Consider the following 17,822-nt stretch of genomic DNA (forward strand, 5'->3'; position numbering starts at 1 on the left):
ACCCTCTTGGCATCGGATGCCCAGACCTAATTGCCCCTGGAGGTGCGATTGCCGAAGCCCGCCACCACCCAGGACAAAGCAGCCCCCGCTCGATCGACACGCCAACCACCTGCGGTGGATGTGCGAATTTCAGATCGGTAATATTATCCGTATTTGTTGCAGTAAGGGTTAAAACCCTGGGTTAGTGTGTGTGACTGCTGTGGTCATGGTTTTAAAGAATCCTGGTTTGAAAGGTTTGGGGCTCCAGAGGTGCAATTAAGGCACCTTAAAAAGCGCGGGGTGTTCACTTGTGCTTTTAAAGCTCCCGAAACCCGCGTTGTGGCTGCTGAGAGAGAGAGAGAGAGAGGTGGTACGGCACAGAGAGGAGAGACTGGGCTGCCGGGCCGGGCACTGGCCAAGCGGGCTGGGGTGGGGGGGGGGGCAACACGCCGAGCGGCCGGGGTGAACCCCCCCCGCCGTGGGACTGGGGCGCTGTCCACGGCAGAGCATATGGAGGAGGTTACAGAAATAGGGAGGGTTGTAGGGGCTGGGGGAGGTTACAGAGATAGGGAGGGTTGTAGGGGCTGGGGGAGGTTACAGAGATAGGGAGGGTTGTAGGGGCTGGGGGAGGTTACAGAGATAGGGAGGGTTGTAGGGGCTGGGGGAGGTTACAGAGATAGGGAGGGTTGTAGAGGCTGGAGGAGGTTACAGAGATAGGGAGGGGTGTAGGGGCTGGATGAGGTTACAGAGATAGGGAGGGTTGTAGGGGCTGGAGGAGGTTACAGAGATAGGGAGGGTTGTAGGGGCTGGAGGAGGTTACAAAGATAGGGAGGGTTGTAGGGGCTGGAGGAGGTTACAGAGATAGGGAGGGTTGTAGGAGTTGGAGGGGGTTACAGAGATAGGGAGGGGTGTAGGGGCTGGAGGAGGTTACAGAGATAGGGAGGGTTGTAGAGGCTGGAGGAGGTTATAAAGATAGGGAGGGTTGTAGGGGCTGGAGGAGGTTACAGAGATAGGGAGGGTTGTAGGGACTGGAGGTTCCAGAGATAGGGAGGGTTGTAGGGGCTGGACGAGGTTACAGAGATAGGGAGGGATGTAGGGCTGGAGGAGGTTACAGAGATAGGGAGGGTTGTAGAGGCCGGAGGAGGTTACAGAGATAGGGAGGGTTGTCGGGGCTGGAGGAGGTTACAGAGACAGGGAGGGTTGTAGGGGCTGGAGAATGTTACAGAGATAGGGAGGGTTGTAGAGGCTGGAGGAGGTTACAGAGATAGGGAGAGTTGTAGGGACTGGAGGTTCCAGAGATAGGGAGGGTTGTAGGGGCTGGACGAGGTTACAGAAATAGGGAGGGTTGTAGGGGCTGGAGGAGGTTACAGAGATAGGGAGGGTGTAGGGGCTGGAGGAGGTTACAGAGATAGGGAGGGTTGTAGAGGCTGGAGGAGGTTACAGAGATGGGGAGAGTTGTAGGGGCTGGAGGAGGTTACAGAGATAGGGAGGGGTGTAGGGGGCTGGAGGAGGTAACAGAGATAGGGAAGGTTGTAGGGGCTGGAGGAGGTTACAGAGATAGGGAGGGTTGTAGGGGCTGGAGGAGGTTACAGAGATAGGGAGGGTTGTAGGGGCTGGGGGAGGTTACAGAGATAGGGAGGGTTGTAGGGGCTGGGGGAGGTTACAGAGATAGGGAGGGTTGTAGGGGCTGGGGGAGGTTACAGAGATAGGGAGGGTTGTAGGGGCTGGGGGAGGTTACAGAGATAGGGAGGGTTGTAGAGGCTGGAGGAGGTTACAGAGATAGGGAGGGGTGTAGGGGCTGGATGAGGTTACAGAGATAGGGAGGGTTGTAGGGGCTGGAGGAGGTTACAGAGATAGGGAGGGTTGTAGGGGCTGGAGGAGGTTACAAAGATAGGGAGGGTTGTAGGGGCTGGAGGAGGTTACAGAGATAGGGAGGGTTGTAGGAGTTGGAGGGGGTTACAGAGATAGGGAGGGGTGTAGGGGCTGGAGGAGGTTACAGAGATAGGGAGGGTTGTAGAGGCTGGAGGAGGTTATAAAGATAGGGAGGGTTGTAGGGGCTGGAGGAGGTTACAGAGATAGGGAGGGTTGTAGGGACTGGAGGTTCCAGAGATAGGGAGGGTTGTAGGGGCTGGACGAGGTTACAGAGATAGGGAGGGATGTAGGGCTGGAGGAGGTTACAGAGATAGGGAGGGTTGTAGAGGCCGGAGGAGGTTACAGAGATAGGGAGGGTTGTCGGGGCTGGAGGAGGTTACAGAGACAGGGAGGGTTGTAGGGGCTGGAGAATGTTACAGAGATAGGGAGGGTTGTAGAGGCTGGAGGAGGTTACAGAGATAGGGAGAGTTGTAGGGACTGGAGGTTCCAGAGATAGGGAGGGTTGTAGGGGCTGGACGAGGTTACAGAAATAGGGAGGGTTGTAGGGGCTGGAGGAGGTTACAGAGATAGGGAGGGTGTAGGGGCTGGAGGAGGTTACAGAGATAGGGAGGGTTGTAGAGGCTGGAGGAGGTTACAGAGATGGGGAGAGTTGTAGGGGCTGGAGGAGGTTACAGAGATAGGGAGGGGTGTAGGGGGCTGGAGGAGGTAACAGAGATAGGGAAGGTTGTAGGGGCTGGAGGAGGTTACAGAGATAGGGAGGGTTGTAGGGGCTGGAGGAGGTTACAGAGATAGGGAGGGTTGTAGAGGCTGGAGGAGGTTACAGAGATGGGGAGAGTTGTAGGGGCTGGAGGAGGTTACAGAGATAGGGAGGGTTGTAGAGGCTGGAGGAGGTTACAGAGATAGGGAGGATTGTAGGGGCTGGAGAAGGTTACAGAGATAGGGAGGGTTGTATGGGCTGGAGGAGGTTACAGAGATAGGGAGGGTTGTAGAGGCTGGAGGAGGTTACAGAGATAGGGAGGGTTGTAGAGGCTGGAGGAGGTTACAGAGATAGATGGGTTGTAGGGACTGGAGGTTCCAGAGATAGGGAGGGTTGTAGGGGCTGGACGAGGTTACAGAAATAGGGAGGGTTGTAGGGGCTGGAGAATGTTACAGAGATAGGGAGGGTTGTAGAGGCCGGAGGAGGTTACAGAGATAGGGAGGGTTGTCGTGGCTGGAGGAGGTTACAGAGACAGGGAGGGTTGTAGGGGCTGGAGAATGTTACAGAGATAGGGAGGGTTGTAGGGGCTGGAGAATGTTACAGAGATAGGGAGGGTTGTAGAGGCTGGAGGAGGTTACAGAGATAGGGAGAGTTGTAGGGACTGGAGGTTCCAGAGATAGGGAGGGTTGTAGGGGCTGGACGAGGTTACAGAAATAGGGAGGGTTGTAGGGGCTGGAGGAGGTTACAGAGATAGGGAGGGTGTAGGGGCTGGAGGAGGTTACAGAGATAGGGAGGGTTGTAGAGGCTGGAGGAGGTTACAGAGATGGGGAGAGTTGTAGGGGCTGGAGGAGGTTACAGAGATAGGGAGGGGTGTAGGGGGCTGGAGGAGGTAACAGAGATAGGGAAGGTTGTAGGGGCTGGAGGAGGTTATAGAGATAGGGAGGGTTGTAGGGGCTGGAGGAGGTTACAGAGATAGGGAGGGTTGTAGAGGCTGGAGGAGGTTACAGAGATGGGGAGAGTTGTAGGGGCTGGAGGAGGTTACAGAGATAGGGAGGGTTGTAGAGGCTGGAGGAGGTTACAGAGATAGGGAGGGTTGTAGGGGCTGGAGAAGGTTACAGAGATAGGGAGGGTTGTATGGGCTGGAGGAGGTTACAGAGATAGGGAGGGTTGTAGAGGCTGGAGGAGGTTACAGAGATGGGGAGAGTTGTAGGGGCTGGAGGAGGTTACAGAGATAGGGAGGGGTGTAGGGGGCTGGAGGAAGTAACAGAGATAGGGAGGGTTGTAGGGGCTGGAGGAGGTTACAGAGATAGGGAGGGTTGTAGAGGCTGGAGGAGGTTACAGAGATAGGGAGAGTTGTAGGGGCTGGAGAATGTTACAGAGATAGGGAGGGTTGTAGAGGCTGGAGGAGGTTACAGAGATAGGGAGAGTTGTAGAGGCTGGAGGAGGTTACAGAGATAGGGAGAGTTGTAGGGGCTGGAGGAGGTTACAGAGATAGGGAGGGTTGTGGGGTTGGAGGGGGTTACAGAGATAGGGAGGGGTGTAGGGGGCTGGAGGAAGTAACAGAGATAGGGAGGGTTGTAGGGGCTGGAGGAGGTTACAGAGATAGGGAGGGTTGTAGAGGCTGGAGGAGGTTACAGAGATAGGGAGAGTTGTAGGGGCTGGAGAATGTTACAGAGATAGGGAGGGTTGTAGAGGCTGGAGGAGGTTACAGAGATAGGGAGAGTTGTAGAGGCTGGAGGAGGTTACAGAGATAGGGAGGGTGTAGGGGCTGGAGGGGTTACAGAGATAGGAAGGGTTGTAGGGGCTGGAGGAGGTTACAGAGATAGGGAGGGTTGTCGGGGCTGGAGGAGGTTACAGAGATAGGGAGGGTTGTAGGGGCTGGAGGAGGTTACAGAGATAGGGAGGGTGTAGGGGCTGGAGGGGTTACAGAGATAGGGAGGGTTGTAGGGACTGGAGGAGGTTACAGAGATGGGGAGAGTTGTAGGGGCTGGAGGAGGTTACAGAGATAGGGAGGGGTGTAGGGGGCTGGAGGAAGTAACAGAGATAGGGAGGGTTGTAGGGGCTGGAGGAGGTTACAGAGATAGGGAGGGTTGTAGAGGCTGGAGGAGGTTACAGAGATAGGGAGAGTTGTAGGGGCTGGAGAATGTTACAGAGATAGGGAGGGTTGTAGAGGCTGGAGGAGGTTACAGAGATAGGGAGAGTTGTAGAGGCTGGAGGAGGTTACAGAGATAGGGAGAGTTGTAGGGGCTGGAGGAGGTTACAGAGATAGGGAGGGTTGTGGGGTTGGAGGGGGTTACAGAGATAGGGAGGGGTGTAGGGGGCTGGAGGAAGTAACAGAGATAGGGAGGGTTGTAGGGGCTGGAGGAGGTTACAGAGATAGGGAGGGTTGTAGAGGCTGGAGGAGGTTACAGAGATAGGGAGAGTTGTAGGGGCTGGAGAATGTTACAGAGATAGGGAGGGTTGTAGAGGCTGGAGGAGGTTACAGAGATAGGGAGGGTTGTAGAGGCTGGAGGAGGTGACAGAGATAGGGAGGGTTGTAGGGGCTGGAGGAGGTTACAGAGATATGGAGGGGTGTAGGGGCTGGAGAATGTTACAGAGATAGGGAGGGTTGTGGGGTTGGAGGGGGTTACATAGATATGGAGGGGTGTAGGGACTGGGTGGGAGGGGTGGTTGGGGACGAGGGGGGGGGCTACTGAGGGCCATCGAGGGCTTTGCAAACAAGGATGAAAGTTCTTGTACCGGCCGTGTGGGCGCCCCACCCCTCCCCCAACCCCACCCGGCCACCACCCGCCAGCCGGCCCACCCAGGGGGCAACGCCCGCAGTAGCCCCGAGGGGGCATCGGCGCATACCCCTGGCATCAGGGATGTGCGCCAAGGCTGGAGGCCTTCAGGGGACCCGTACGGGAGACAGGTCCGTGATCGAACGGTGGATCACTCGGCGAGGGGCATGACGGGGTCAGCGAGATCTATCTTAGCTCGTTTGTGACACACCACCTTCTGCCCCCCCCCAGGGAGAATCTCACCTCCGACCACGAGGTGTCCATCAACAGGAACAGGACACTGCAAACCGGTCTTGATCAGAGTTGCAGGAGCAGTTAGTAGCATGGTTAGAAGCTCGACAGTTTGGTGAACAATAGTTTAGTTCACCCAGAGTTTATTCGACAATAAACAACCCGTCTTGAATGTGGGGCGGGATCCTCCGCAATCGGCGCGATGTCCGCCCACAGTCGCCAAAAACGGCGCCAATCAGTCCGGCATATCGCCGCCCCAAAGGAGAGGAATCCTCCGCATCTTGAGGGGCCGAGCCCTAACCTTGAGGGGCTAGGCCCGCGCCGGACTGATTTCGGCCCCGCCAGCTGGCGCGGAAATGACATCTCCGGGCGGCGCATGCGCGGGAGCGTCAGCGGTTGCTCACGGCATCCCCGCGCATGCGCAGTGGAGGGAGTCTCTCCCGCCTCCGCCATGGTGGAGACCGTGGCGAAGGCGGAAGGAAAAGGGTGCCCCCACGGCACAGGCCCGCCCGCGGATCGGCGGGCCCCGATCGCGGGCCAGGCCACCGTGGGGGCACCCCCCTGGGGCCAGATCGCCCCGCGCCCCCCCTCAGGACCCCGGAGCCCGCCCACGCCGCCTTGTCCGGCCGGGAAGAGAGGTGGTTTAATCCACGCCGGCGGGACAGGCATTCCAGCAACGGGACTTCGGCCCTTCGCGGGCCGGAGAATCGGCGGGGGGGGGGCCCGCCAACCGGCGCAGCGCGATTCCCGCCCCCGCCAAAGATCCGGTGCCGGAGAATTCGGCAACCGGCGGGGGCGGGATTCACGCCGGCCCCCGGCAATTCTCCGACACTAATTCATTTATTATCGCAGCACACGAACATAACAGGTTTTGTTTGATGGATTCTTTTTAAAGATTAAAACATGCAGACTTCTGACAGTCGCCAAGGTATCATTCGATGAGAGGAGATATACTCAGGCGGGAGGTGAGAAGGATAAAGAAGGATTCCTCGCCTCCGAGGTGGGTACTCAGACCCATTCCCAGCTCCCCTCCCACATCCTGCCCTGCACAAACCTCAGCCCAACCACAGCTTGACTGCTCCGCGCGCCACATCGCTGTCCCATCGCTCAAATCACACGACGTTGGCCTCACACCCTCCCCCGTGTTCACTGACCCACACTGGCTCCCGGATCCCGAAGATCACCATTTTAGAACTTTAATCCTTGTTTGCAAATCCCTCGATGGCCCTCATTAGCCCCCCCCCCCCCACCCCCGTCCCACCCCCCCAGCCCCTACATCCCTCCCTATCTCTGTAACCTCCTCCAGCCACTACAACACTCCCTATCTCTGTAACCACCTCCAGCCCCTACAACCCTCCCTATCTCTGTAACCACCTCCAGCCCCTACACCCCTCCCTATCTCTGTAACCTCCGCCAGCCCCTACAACCCTCCCTATCTCTGTAACCTCCTCCAGCCCCTACAACCCACCCTATCGCTGTAACCTCCTCCAGCCCCTACAACCGTCCCTATCTCTGTAACCTCCTCCAGCCCCTACAACCGTCCCTATCTCTGTAACCTCCTCCAGCCCCTACAACCCTCCCTATCTCTGTAACCTCCTCCAGCCTCTACAGCCCTCCCTATCTCTGTAACCTCCTCCAGCCTCTACACCCTCCCTATCTCTGTAACCACCTCCAGCCCATACAACACTCCCTATCTCTGTAACCTCCTCCAGCCCCAACAATCCTCCCTATCTCTGTAACCACCTCCAGCCCCTACAACCCTCCCTATCTCTGTAACCTCCTCCAGCCCTTACAACCCTCCCTATCTCTGTAACCCCCTCCAGCCCCTACAACCCTCCCTATCTCTGTAACCTCCTCCAGCCCCTACAACCCCCCTATCTCTGTAACCACCTCCAGCCCCTACAACCCTCCCTATCTCTGTAACCTCCTCCAGCCCCTACAACCCTCCCTATCTCTGTAACCCCCTCCAGCCCCTACAACCCTCCTTATCTCTGTAACCTCCTCCAGGCCCTACAACACTCCCTATCTCTGCAACCTCCTCCAGCCCCTACAACCCTCCCTATCTCTGTAACCTCATCTAGCCCCTACAACCCTCCATATCTCTGTAACCTCCTCCAGCCGCTACAAATCCCTGTACCTTCTCAGGTGCCTAAAACCTACCCTATTGGCAGCATTGAGTCTTGTCTAACCAGACCAGAACTGTACACAGTGCTCCCAGTGTGGCCTAATCAGACCAGAACTGTACACAGTGCTCCCAGTGTGGTCTAACCAGACCAGAACTGTACACAGTGCTCCCAGTGTGGTCTAACCAGACCAGAACTGTACACAGTGCTCCCAGTGTGGTCTAACCAGACCAGAACTGTACACAGTGCTCCCAGTGTGGTCTAACCGGACCAGAACTGTACACAGTGCTCCCAGTGTGGTCTAACCAGACCAGAACTGTACACAGTGCTCCCAGTGTGGTCTAACCGGACAAGAACTGTACACAGTGCTCCCAGTGTGGTCTAACCAGACCAGAACTGTACACAGTGCTCCCAGTGTGGTCTAACCAGACCAGAACTGTACACAGTGCTCCCAGTGTGGTCTAACCAGACCAGAACTGTACACAGTGCTCCCAGTGTGGTCTAACCAGACCAGAACTGTACACAGTGCTCCCAGTGTGGTCTACCCAGACCAGAACTGTACACAGTGCTCCCAGTGTGGTCTAACAGGACCAGAACTGTACACAGTGCTCCCAGTGTGGTCTAACCGGACCAGAACTGTACACAGTGCTCCCAGTGTGGTCTAACGAGACCAGAACTGTACACAGTGCTCCCAGTGTGGTCTAACGAGACCAGAACTGTACACAGTGCTCCCAGTGTGGTCTAACCGGACCAGAGCTGTACACAGTGCTCCCAGTGTGGACTAACTGGACCAGAACTGTACACAGTGCTCCCAGTGTGGTCTAACCGGACCAGAGCTGTACAATGTGCTCCCAGTGTGGTCTAACCAGACCAGAACTGTACACAGTGCTCCCAGTGTGGTCAAACCAGACCAGAACTGTACACAGTGCTCCCAGTGTGGTCTAACCAGACCAGAACTGTACACAGTGCTCCCAGTGTGGTCTAACCGGACCAGTACTGTACACAGTGCTCCCAGTGTGGTCTAACCAGACCAGAACTGTACACAGTGCTCCCAGTGTGGTCTAACCAGAGCAGAACTGTACACAGTGCTCCCAGTGTGGTCTACCCAGACCAGAACTGTACACAGTGCTCCCAGTGTGGTCTAACCGGACCAGAACTGTACACAGTGCTCCCAGTGTGGTCTAACCGGACCAGAACTGTACACAGCGCTCCCAGTGTGGACTAACTGGACCAGAACTGTGCACAGTGCTCCCAGTGTGGTCTAACCTGACCAGAACTGTATACAGTGCCCCCAGTGTGGTCTAACCAGACCAGAACTGTACACAGAGCTCCCAGTGTGGTCTAACCAGACCAGAACTGTACAATGTCCTCCCAGTGTGGTCTAACCAGACCAGAACTGTACACAGTGCTCACAGTGTGATCTAACCAGACCAGAACTGTACACAGTGCTCCCAGTGTGGTCTAACCAGACCAGAACTGTACACAGAGCTCCCAGTGTGGTCTAACCGGACCAGAAGTGTACACAGTGCTCCCAGTGTGGTCTAACCGGACCAGAACTGTACACAGTGCTCCCAGTGTGGTCTAACCAGACCAGAACTATACACAGTGCTCCCAGTGTGGTCTACCCAGACCAGAACTGTACACAGTGCTCCCAGTGTGGTCTAACCAGACCAGAACTGTACACAGTGCTCCCAGTGTGGTCTAACCGGACCAGAACTGTACACAGCGCTCCCAGTGTGGACTAACTGGACCAGAACTGTGCACAGTGCTCCCAGTGTGGTCTAACCAGACCAGAACTGTACACAGTGCTCCCAGTGTGGTCTAACCAGACCAGAACTGTACACAGTGCTCCCAGTGTGGTCTAACCAGACCAGAATTGTACACAGTGCTCCCAGTGTGGTCTAACTAGACCAGAACTGTATATAGTGCCCCCAGTGTGGTCTAACCAGACCAGAACGGTACACAGAGCTCCCAGTGTAGTCTAACCAGACCAGAACTGTGCAATGTGCTCCCAGTGTGGTCTAACCAGACCAGAACTGTACACAGTGCTCACAGTGTGATCTAACCAGACCAGAACTGTACACAGTGCTCACAGTGTGATCTAACCAGACCAGAACTGTACACAGTGCTCCCAGTGTGGTCTAACCGGACCAGAACTGTACACAGTGCTCCCAGTGTGGTCTAACCAGACCAGAACTGTACACAGTGCTCCCAGTGTGGTTTAACCAGACCAGAACTGTACACAGTGCTCCCAGTGTGGTCTAACCAGACCAGAACTGTACACAGCACTCCCAGTGTGGTCTAACCGGACCAGAACTGTACACAGTGCTCCCAGTGTTTTCTAACCAGACCAGAACTGTACACAGCGCTCCCAGTGTGGACTAACCAGACCAGAACTGTACCCAGTGCTCCCAGTGTGGTCTAACCTGACCAGAACTGTACACAGTGCTCCCAGTGTGGTCTAACCAGACCAGAACTGTACACAGTGCTCCCAGTGTGGTCTAACCAGACCAGAACTGTGCACAGTGCTCCCAGTGTGGTCTAACCAGACCAGAACTGTACACAGTGCTCCCAGTGTGGTCTAACCAGACCAGAACTGTACACAGTGCTCACAGTGTGATCTAACCAGACCAGAACTGTACACAGTGCTCCCAGTGTGGTCTAACCGGACCAGAACTGTACACAGTGCTCCCAGTGTGGTCTAACCAGACCAGAACTGTACACAGTGCTCCCAGTGTGGTTTAACCAGACCAGAACTGTACACAGTGCTCCCAGTGTGGTCTAACCAGACCAGAACTGTACACAGCACTCCCAGTGTGGTCTAACCGGACCAGAACTGTACACAGTGCTCCCAGTGTGGTCTAACCAGACCAGAACTGTACACAGTACTCCCAGTGTGGTCTAACCGGACCAGAACTGTACACAGTACTCCCAGTGTGGTCTAACCGGACCAGAACTGTACACAGTGCTCCCAGTGTGGTCTAACCAGACCAGAACTGTACCCAGTGCTCCCAGTGTGGTCTAACCTGACCAGAACTGTACACAGTGCTCCCAGTGTGGTCTAACCAGACCAGAACTGTACACAGTGCTCCCAGTGTGGTCTAACCAGACCAGAACTGTACACAGTGCTCCCAGTGTGGTCTAACCAGACCAGAACTGTACCCAGTGCTCCCAGTGTGGTCTAACCTGACCAGAACTGTACACAGTGCTCCCAGTGTGGTCTAACCAGACCAGAACTGTACACAGTGCTCCCAGTGTGGTCTAACCAGACCAGAACTGTACACAGTGCTCCCAGTGTGGTCTAACCAGACCAGAACTGTACACAGTGCTCCCAGTGTGGTCTAACCAGACCAGAACTGTACACAGTGCTCGCAGTGTGGTCCAAACAGACCAGAACTGTACACAGTGCTCCCAGTGTGGTCTAACCAGACCAGAACTGTACACAGTGCTCCCAGTGTGGTCTATCCAGACCAGAACTGTACACAGTGCTCCCAGTGTGGTCTAACCAGACCAGAACTGTACACAGTGCTCCCAGTGTGGTCTAACCGGACCAGAACTGTACACAGTGCTCCCAGTGTGGTCTAACCAGACCAGAACTGTACACAGTGCTCCCAGTGTGGTCTAACCGGACCAGAACTGGACACAGTGCTCCCAGTGTGGTCTACCCAGACCAGAACTGTGCACAGTGCTCCCAGTGTGGTCTAACCGGACCAGAACTGGACACAGTGCTCCCAGTGTGGTCTAACCGGACCAGAACTGGACACAGTGCTCCCAGTGTGGTCTAACCAGACCAGAACTGTACACAGTGCTCCCAGTGTGGTCTAACCTGACCAGAACTGTACACAGTGCTCCCAGTGTGGTCTAACCAGATGTGAACACTGTGAGATCCTTTTGTTGAAGTTGTCCAGTTATTTTGATTTGACATTTCCAATCCTTCTTCCCTCCTTCCAGGTGACAACAGATGTGGAAATAATCCAGGAGGTGAATTACGTTCCGTTTATAACTGGAGGTGCTGTCGGGGGATTGCTCTTACTGGTTTTAATTGGGGTCATTTTGTGGAAGGTGCGTATTTGGGATTTAGAAACTGGCTAAGGTATTTCACATTGACCCCGTCACGGACCACACCGAGAGTCTGACCGAGTGACTCTGACCGAGAGACTCTGACCGAGTGACTCTGACCGAGTGAGTCTGACCGAGTGAGTCTGACCGAGAGAGTCTGACCGAGAGAATCTGACCGAGAGACTCTGACCGAGAGAGTCTGACCGAGAGAGTCTGACCGAGTGACTCTGACCGAGTGCGTCTGACCGAGAGAGTCTGACCGAGAGAGTCTGACCGAGTGAGTCTGACCGAGAGAGTCTGACCGAGTGACTCTGACCGAGTGACTCTGACCGAGTGAGTCTGACCGAGAGAGTCTGACCGAGTGTCTCTGACCGAGAGAGTCTGACCGAGAGAGTCTGACCGAGAGAGTCTGACCGAGTGACTCTGACCGAGTGAGTCTGACCGAGTGACTCTGACCGAGTGAGTCTGACCGAGTGAGTCTGACCGAGTGACTCTGACCGAGAGAGTCTGACCGAGAGAGTCTGACCGAGAGAGTCTGACCGAGAGAGTCTGACCGAGTGACTCTGACCGAGTGAGTCTGACCGAGTGACTCTGACCGAGTGAGTCTGACCGAGTGAGTCTGACCGAGTGACTCTGACCGAGTGAGTCTGACCGAGTGAGTCTGACCGAGTGAGTCTGACCGAGTGACTCTGACCGAGTGACTCTGACCGAGTGACTCTGACCGAGAGAGTCTGACCGAGTGAGTCTGACCGAGTGAGTCTGACCGAGTGACTCTGACCGAGTGACTCTGACCGAGAGAGTCTGACCGAGTGTCTCTGACCGAGTGTCTCTGACCGAGTGTCTCTGACCGAGAGAGTCTGACCGAGAGAGTCTGACCGAGAGAGTCTGACCGAGAGAGTCTGACCGAGTGACTCTGACCGAGTGAGTCTGACCGAGTGACTCTGACCGAGTGAGTCTGACCGAGTGACTCTGACCGAGAGAGTCTGACCGAGAGAGTCTGACCGAGAGAGTCTGACCGAGTGACTCTGACCGAGTGAGTCTGACCGAGTGAGTCTGACCGAGTGAGTCTGACCGAGTGAGTCTGACCGAGTGAGTCTGACCGAGTGAGTCTGACCGAGTGAGTCTGACCGAGTGACTCTGACCGAGTGAGTCTGACCGAGTGAGTCTGACCGAGTGACTCTGACCGAGAGACTCTGAGCGAGAGAGTCTGACCGAGAGACTCTGACCGAGTGAGTCTGACCGAGTGAGTCTGACCGAGTGAGTCTGACCGAGTGAGTCTGACCGAGAGAGTCTGACCGAGTGACTCTGACCGAGTGAGTCTGACCGAGAGAGTCTGACCGAGTGACTCTGACCGAGTGAGTCTGACCGAGTGAGTCTGACCGAGTGAGTCTGACCGAGTGAGTCTGACCGAGTAAGTCTGACCGAGTGACTCTGACCGAGTGAGTCTGACCGAGAGAGTCTGACCGAGTGACTCTGACCGAGTGAGTCTGACCGAGTGAGTCTGACCGAGTGAGTCTGACCGAGTGAGTCTGACCGAGAGACTCTGACCGAGAGAGTCTGACCGAGTGACTCTGACCGAGAGAGTCTGACCGAGTGACTCTGACCGAGTGAGTCTGACCGAGAGAGTCTGACCGAGTGACTCTGACCGAGTGAGTCTGACCGAGTGAGTCTGACCGAGTGAGTCTGACCGAGTGAGTCTGACCGAGAGACTCTGACCGAGAGAGTCTGACCGAGTGACTCTGACCGAGAGAGTCTGACCGAGTGACTCTGACCGAGAGAGTCTGACCGAGAGAGTCTGACCGAGAGAGTCTGACCGAGAGACTCTGACCGAGAGAGTCTGACCGAGTGACTCTGACCGAGTGACTCTGACCGAGTGACTCTGACCGAGAGAGTCTGACCGAGAGAGTCTGACCGAGTGTCTCTGACCGAGTGACTCTGACCGAGAGAGTCTGACCGAGAGACTGTGACCGAGTGAGTCTGACCGAGAGACTCTGACCGGGAGACTCTGACCGAGTGACTCTGACCGAGTGAGTCTGACCGAGTGACTCTGACCGAGTGAGTCTGACCGAGTGACTCTGACCGAGTGACTCTGACCGAGAGAGTCTGACCGAGTGAGTCTGACCGAGTGAGTCTGACCGAGTGACTCTGACCGAGTGACTCTGACCGAGTGAGTCTGACCGAGTGACTCTGACCGAGTGTCTCTGACCGAGTGTCTCTGACCGAGTGACTCTGACCGAGTGAGTCTGACCGAGTGACTCTGACCGAGTGACTCTGACCGAGAGAGTCTGACCGAGAGAGTCTGACCGAGAGACTGTGACCGAGTGAGTCTGACCGAGAGACTCTGACCGAGTGACTCTGACCGAGTGAGTCTGACCGAGAGAGTCTGACCGAGTGACTCTGACCGAGTGACTCTGACCGAGTGACTCTGACCGAGAGAGTCTGACCGAGAGAGTCTGACCGAGAGAGTCTGACCGAGAGAGTCTGACCGAGAGAGTCTGACCGAGTGACTCTGACCGAGTGAGTCTGACCGAGTGACTCTGACCGAGTGACTCTGACCGAGTGAGTCTGACCGAGTGAGTCTGACCGAGAGAGTCTGACCGAGAGAGTCTGACCGAGTGAGTCTGACCGAGTGAGTCTGACCGAGTGACTCTGACCGAGTGACTCTGACCGAGTGAGTCTGACCGAGTGAGTCTGACCGAGAGACTCTGACCGAGAGAGTCTGACCGAGAGAGTCTGACCGAGTGAGTCTGACCGAGTGACTCTGACCGAGTGAGTCTGACCGAGTGAGTCTGACCGAGTGAATCTGACCGAGTGACTCTGACCGAGTGTCTCTGACCGAGTGAGTCTGACCGAGTGACTCTGACCGAGAGAGTCTGACCGAGAGAGTCTGACCGAGAGAGTCTGACCGAGAGACTCTGACCGAGAGAGTCTGACCGAGTGACTCTGACCGAGAGAGTCTGACCGAGTGACTCTGACCGAGTGAGTCTGAGCGAGTGAATCTGACCGAGTGACTCTGACCGAGAGAGTCTGACCGAGAGAGTCTGACCGAGAGAGTCTGACCGAGAGAGTCTGACCGAGTGAGTCTGACCGAGTGAGTCTGACCGAGAGAGTCTGACCGAGTGAGTCTGACCGAGTGAGTCTGACCGAGTGACTCTGACCGAGTGCCTCTGACCGAGTGACTCTGACCGAGTGAGTCTGACCGAGAGACTCTGACCGAGAGAGTCTGACCGAGTGAGTCTGACCGAGAGACTCTGACCGAGAGAGTCTGACCGAGAGAGTCTGACCGAGTGACTCTGACCGAGTGACTCTGACCGAGATAGTCTGACCGAGTGACTCTGACCGAGAGAGTCTGACCGAGTGAGTCTGACCGAGTGACTCTGACCGAGTGACTCTGACCGAGTGAGTCTGACCGAGTGACTCTGACCGAGTGAGTCTGACCGAGTGAGTCTGACCGAGTGAGTCTGACCGAGTGACTCTGACCGAGTGACTCTGACCGAGTGAGTCTGACCGAGTGAGTCTGACCGAGAGACTCTGACCGAGAGAGTCTGACCGAGTGAGTCTGACCGAGAGACTCTGACCGAGAGAGTCTGACCGAGAGAGTCTGACCGAGTGACTCTGACCGAGTGACTCTGACCGAGTGACTCTGACCGAGAGAGTCTGACCGAGTGACTCTGACCGAGTGACTCTGACCGAGAGAGTCTGACCGAGAGAGTCTGACCGAGTGAGTCTGACCGAGTGACTCAGACCGAGTGAGTCTGACCGAGAGAGTCTGACCGAGAGAGTCTGACCGAGTGAGTCTGACCGAGTGACTCTGACCGAGAGAGTCTGACCGAGAGAGTCTGACCGAGTGAGTCTGACCGAGTGACTCTGACCGAGTAACTCTGACCGAGAGAGTCTGACCGAGAGAGTCTGACCGAGTGAGTCTGACCGAGTGACTCTGACCGAGTGACTCTGACCGAGTGACTCTGACCGAGTGAGTCTGACCGAGAGAGTCTGACCGAGTGACTCTGACCGAGAGAGTCTGACCGAGAGAGTCTGACCGAGAGAGTCTGACCGAGAGAGTCTGACCGAGAGAGTCTGACCGAGAGAGTCTGACCGAGTGACTCTGACCGAGTGAGTCTGACCGAGTGAGTCTGACCGAGAGAGTCTGACCGAGAGAGTCTGACCGAGTGACTCTGACCGAGTGAGTCTGACCGAGTGAGTCTGACCGAGAGAGTCTGACCGAGTGACTCTGACCGAGTGACTCTGACCGAGTTAGTCTGACCGAGAGAGTCTGACCGAGTGACTCTGACCGAGTGACTCTGACCGAGTGAGTCTGACCGAGAGAGTCTGACCGAGAGACTCTGACCGAGAGAGTCTGACCGAGTGACTCTGACCGAGTGACTCTGACCGAGTGAGTCTGACCGAGAGAGTCTGACCGAGAGAGTCTGACCGAGTGACTCTGACCGAGTGAGTCTGACCGAGAGAGTCTGACCGAGAGAGTCTGACCGAGTGACTCTGACCGAGTGAGTCTGACCGAGTGAGTCTGACCGAGAGAGTCTGACCGAGTGACTCTGACCGAGTGACTCTGACCGAGTTAGTCTGACCGAGAGAGTCTGACCGAGTGACTCTGACCGAGTGACTCTGACCGAGTGAGTCTGACCGAGTGAGTCTGACCGAGAGAGTCTGACCGAGAGAGTCTGACCGAGAGAGTCTGACCGAGAGAGTCTGACCGAGAGAGTCTGACCGAGAGAGTCTGACCGAGTGAGTCTGACCGAGAGACTCTGACCGAGTGACTCTGACCGAGTGACTCTGACCGAGTGAGTCTGACCGAGAGACTCTGACCGAGTGACTCTGTCCGAGTGAGTCTGACCGAGTGACTCTGACCGAGTGACTCTGACCGAGTGACTCTGACCGAGTGAGTCTGACCGAGAGAGTCTGACCGAGTGAGTCTGACCGAGAGAGTCTGACCGAGTGAGTCTGACCGAGAGACTCTGACCGAGAGAATCTGACCGAGAGAGTCTGACCGAGTGAGTCTGACCGAGTGAGTCTGACCGAGTGACTCTGACCGAGAGAGTCTGACCGAGTGACTCTGACCGAGTGAGTCTGACCGAGTGACTCTGACCGAGTGACTCTGACCGAGAGAGTCTGACCGAGTGACTCTGACCGAGAGACTCTGACCGAGAGACTCTGACCGAGTGAGTCTGACCGAGTGAGTCTGACCGAGTGAGTCTGACCGAGTGAGTCTGACCGAGTGAGTCTGACCGAGAGAGTCTGACCGAGTGAGTCTGACCGAGTGACTCTGACCGAGTGAGTCTGACCGAGAGACTCTGACCGAGTGACTCTGACCGAGTGAGTCTGACCGAGTGAGTCTGACCGAGTGAGTCTGACCGAGAGAGTCTGACCGAGAGAGTCTGACCGAGTGACTCTGACCGAGAGAGTCTGACCGAGTGACTCTGACCGAGTGAGTCTGACCGAGTGACTCTGACCGAGTGAGTCTGACCGAGTGAGTCTGACCGAGTGAGTCTGACCGAGTGAGTCTGACCGAGAGACTCTGACCGAGTGAGTCTGACCGAGTGACTCTGACCGAGTGACTCTGACCGAGAGAGTCTGACCGAGAGAGTCTGACCGAGTGACTCTGTCCGAGTGAGTCTGACCGAGTGAGTCTGACCGAGAGAGTCTGACCGAGAGTGTCTGACCGAGTGACTCTGTCCGAGTGAGTCTGACCGAGTGAGTCTGACCGAGTGAGTCTGACCGAGTGACTCTGACCGAGAGAGTCTGACCGAGAGAGTCTGACCGAGAGAGTCTGACCGAGTGACTCTGACCGAGTGAGTCTGACCGAGAGAGTCTGACCGAGAGAGTCTGACCGAGAGAGTCTGACCGAGTGAGTCTGACCGAGAGAGTCTGACCGAGAGAGTCTGACCGAGAGAGTCTGACCGAGTGAGTCTGACCGAGTGACTCTGACCGAGTGACTCTGACCGAGTGAGTCTGACCGAGTGAGTCTGACCGAGAGACTCTGACCGAGAGAGTCTGACCGAGTGAGTCTGACCGAGAGACTCTGACCGAGAGAGTCTGACCGAGTGAGTCTGACCGAGAGACTCT

The 17,822-nt window shown here is 56.1% G+C and overlaps 1 protein-coding gene across 1 annotated transcript in view; it reads left to right on the forward strand.

Moving 5' to 3' along the window:
• Window positions 1–17,822, forward strand: part of LOC140396005 (integrin alpha-D-like) — an 86,983-nt gene that overhangs the window by 23,043 nt on the left and 46,118 nt on the right. The window contains exons 11-12 of the mRNA XM_072484043.1: window positions 6,455–6,559; window positions 11,634–11,744. Of these exons, the coding sequence (XP_072340144.1) occupies window positions 6,455–6,559; window positions 11,634–11,744 (216 nt within the window). The remainder of the gene's footprint in view (window positions 1–6,454; window positions 6,560–11,633; window positions 11,745–17,822) is intronic.

The sequence above is a fragment of the Scyliorhinus torazame genome, chromosome 19 (genome assembly GCF_047496885.1).
Source record: "Scyliorhinus torazame isolate Kashiwa2021f chromosome 19, sScyTor2.1, whole genome shotgun sequence".
Lineage (NCBI taxonomy): Eukaryota > Metazoa > Chordata > Chondrichthyes > Carcharhiniformes > Scyliorhinidae > Scyliorhinus > Scyliorhinus torazame.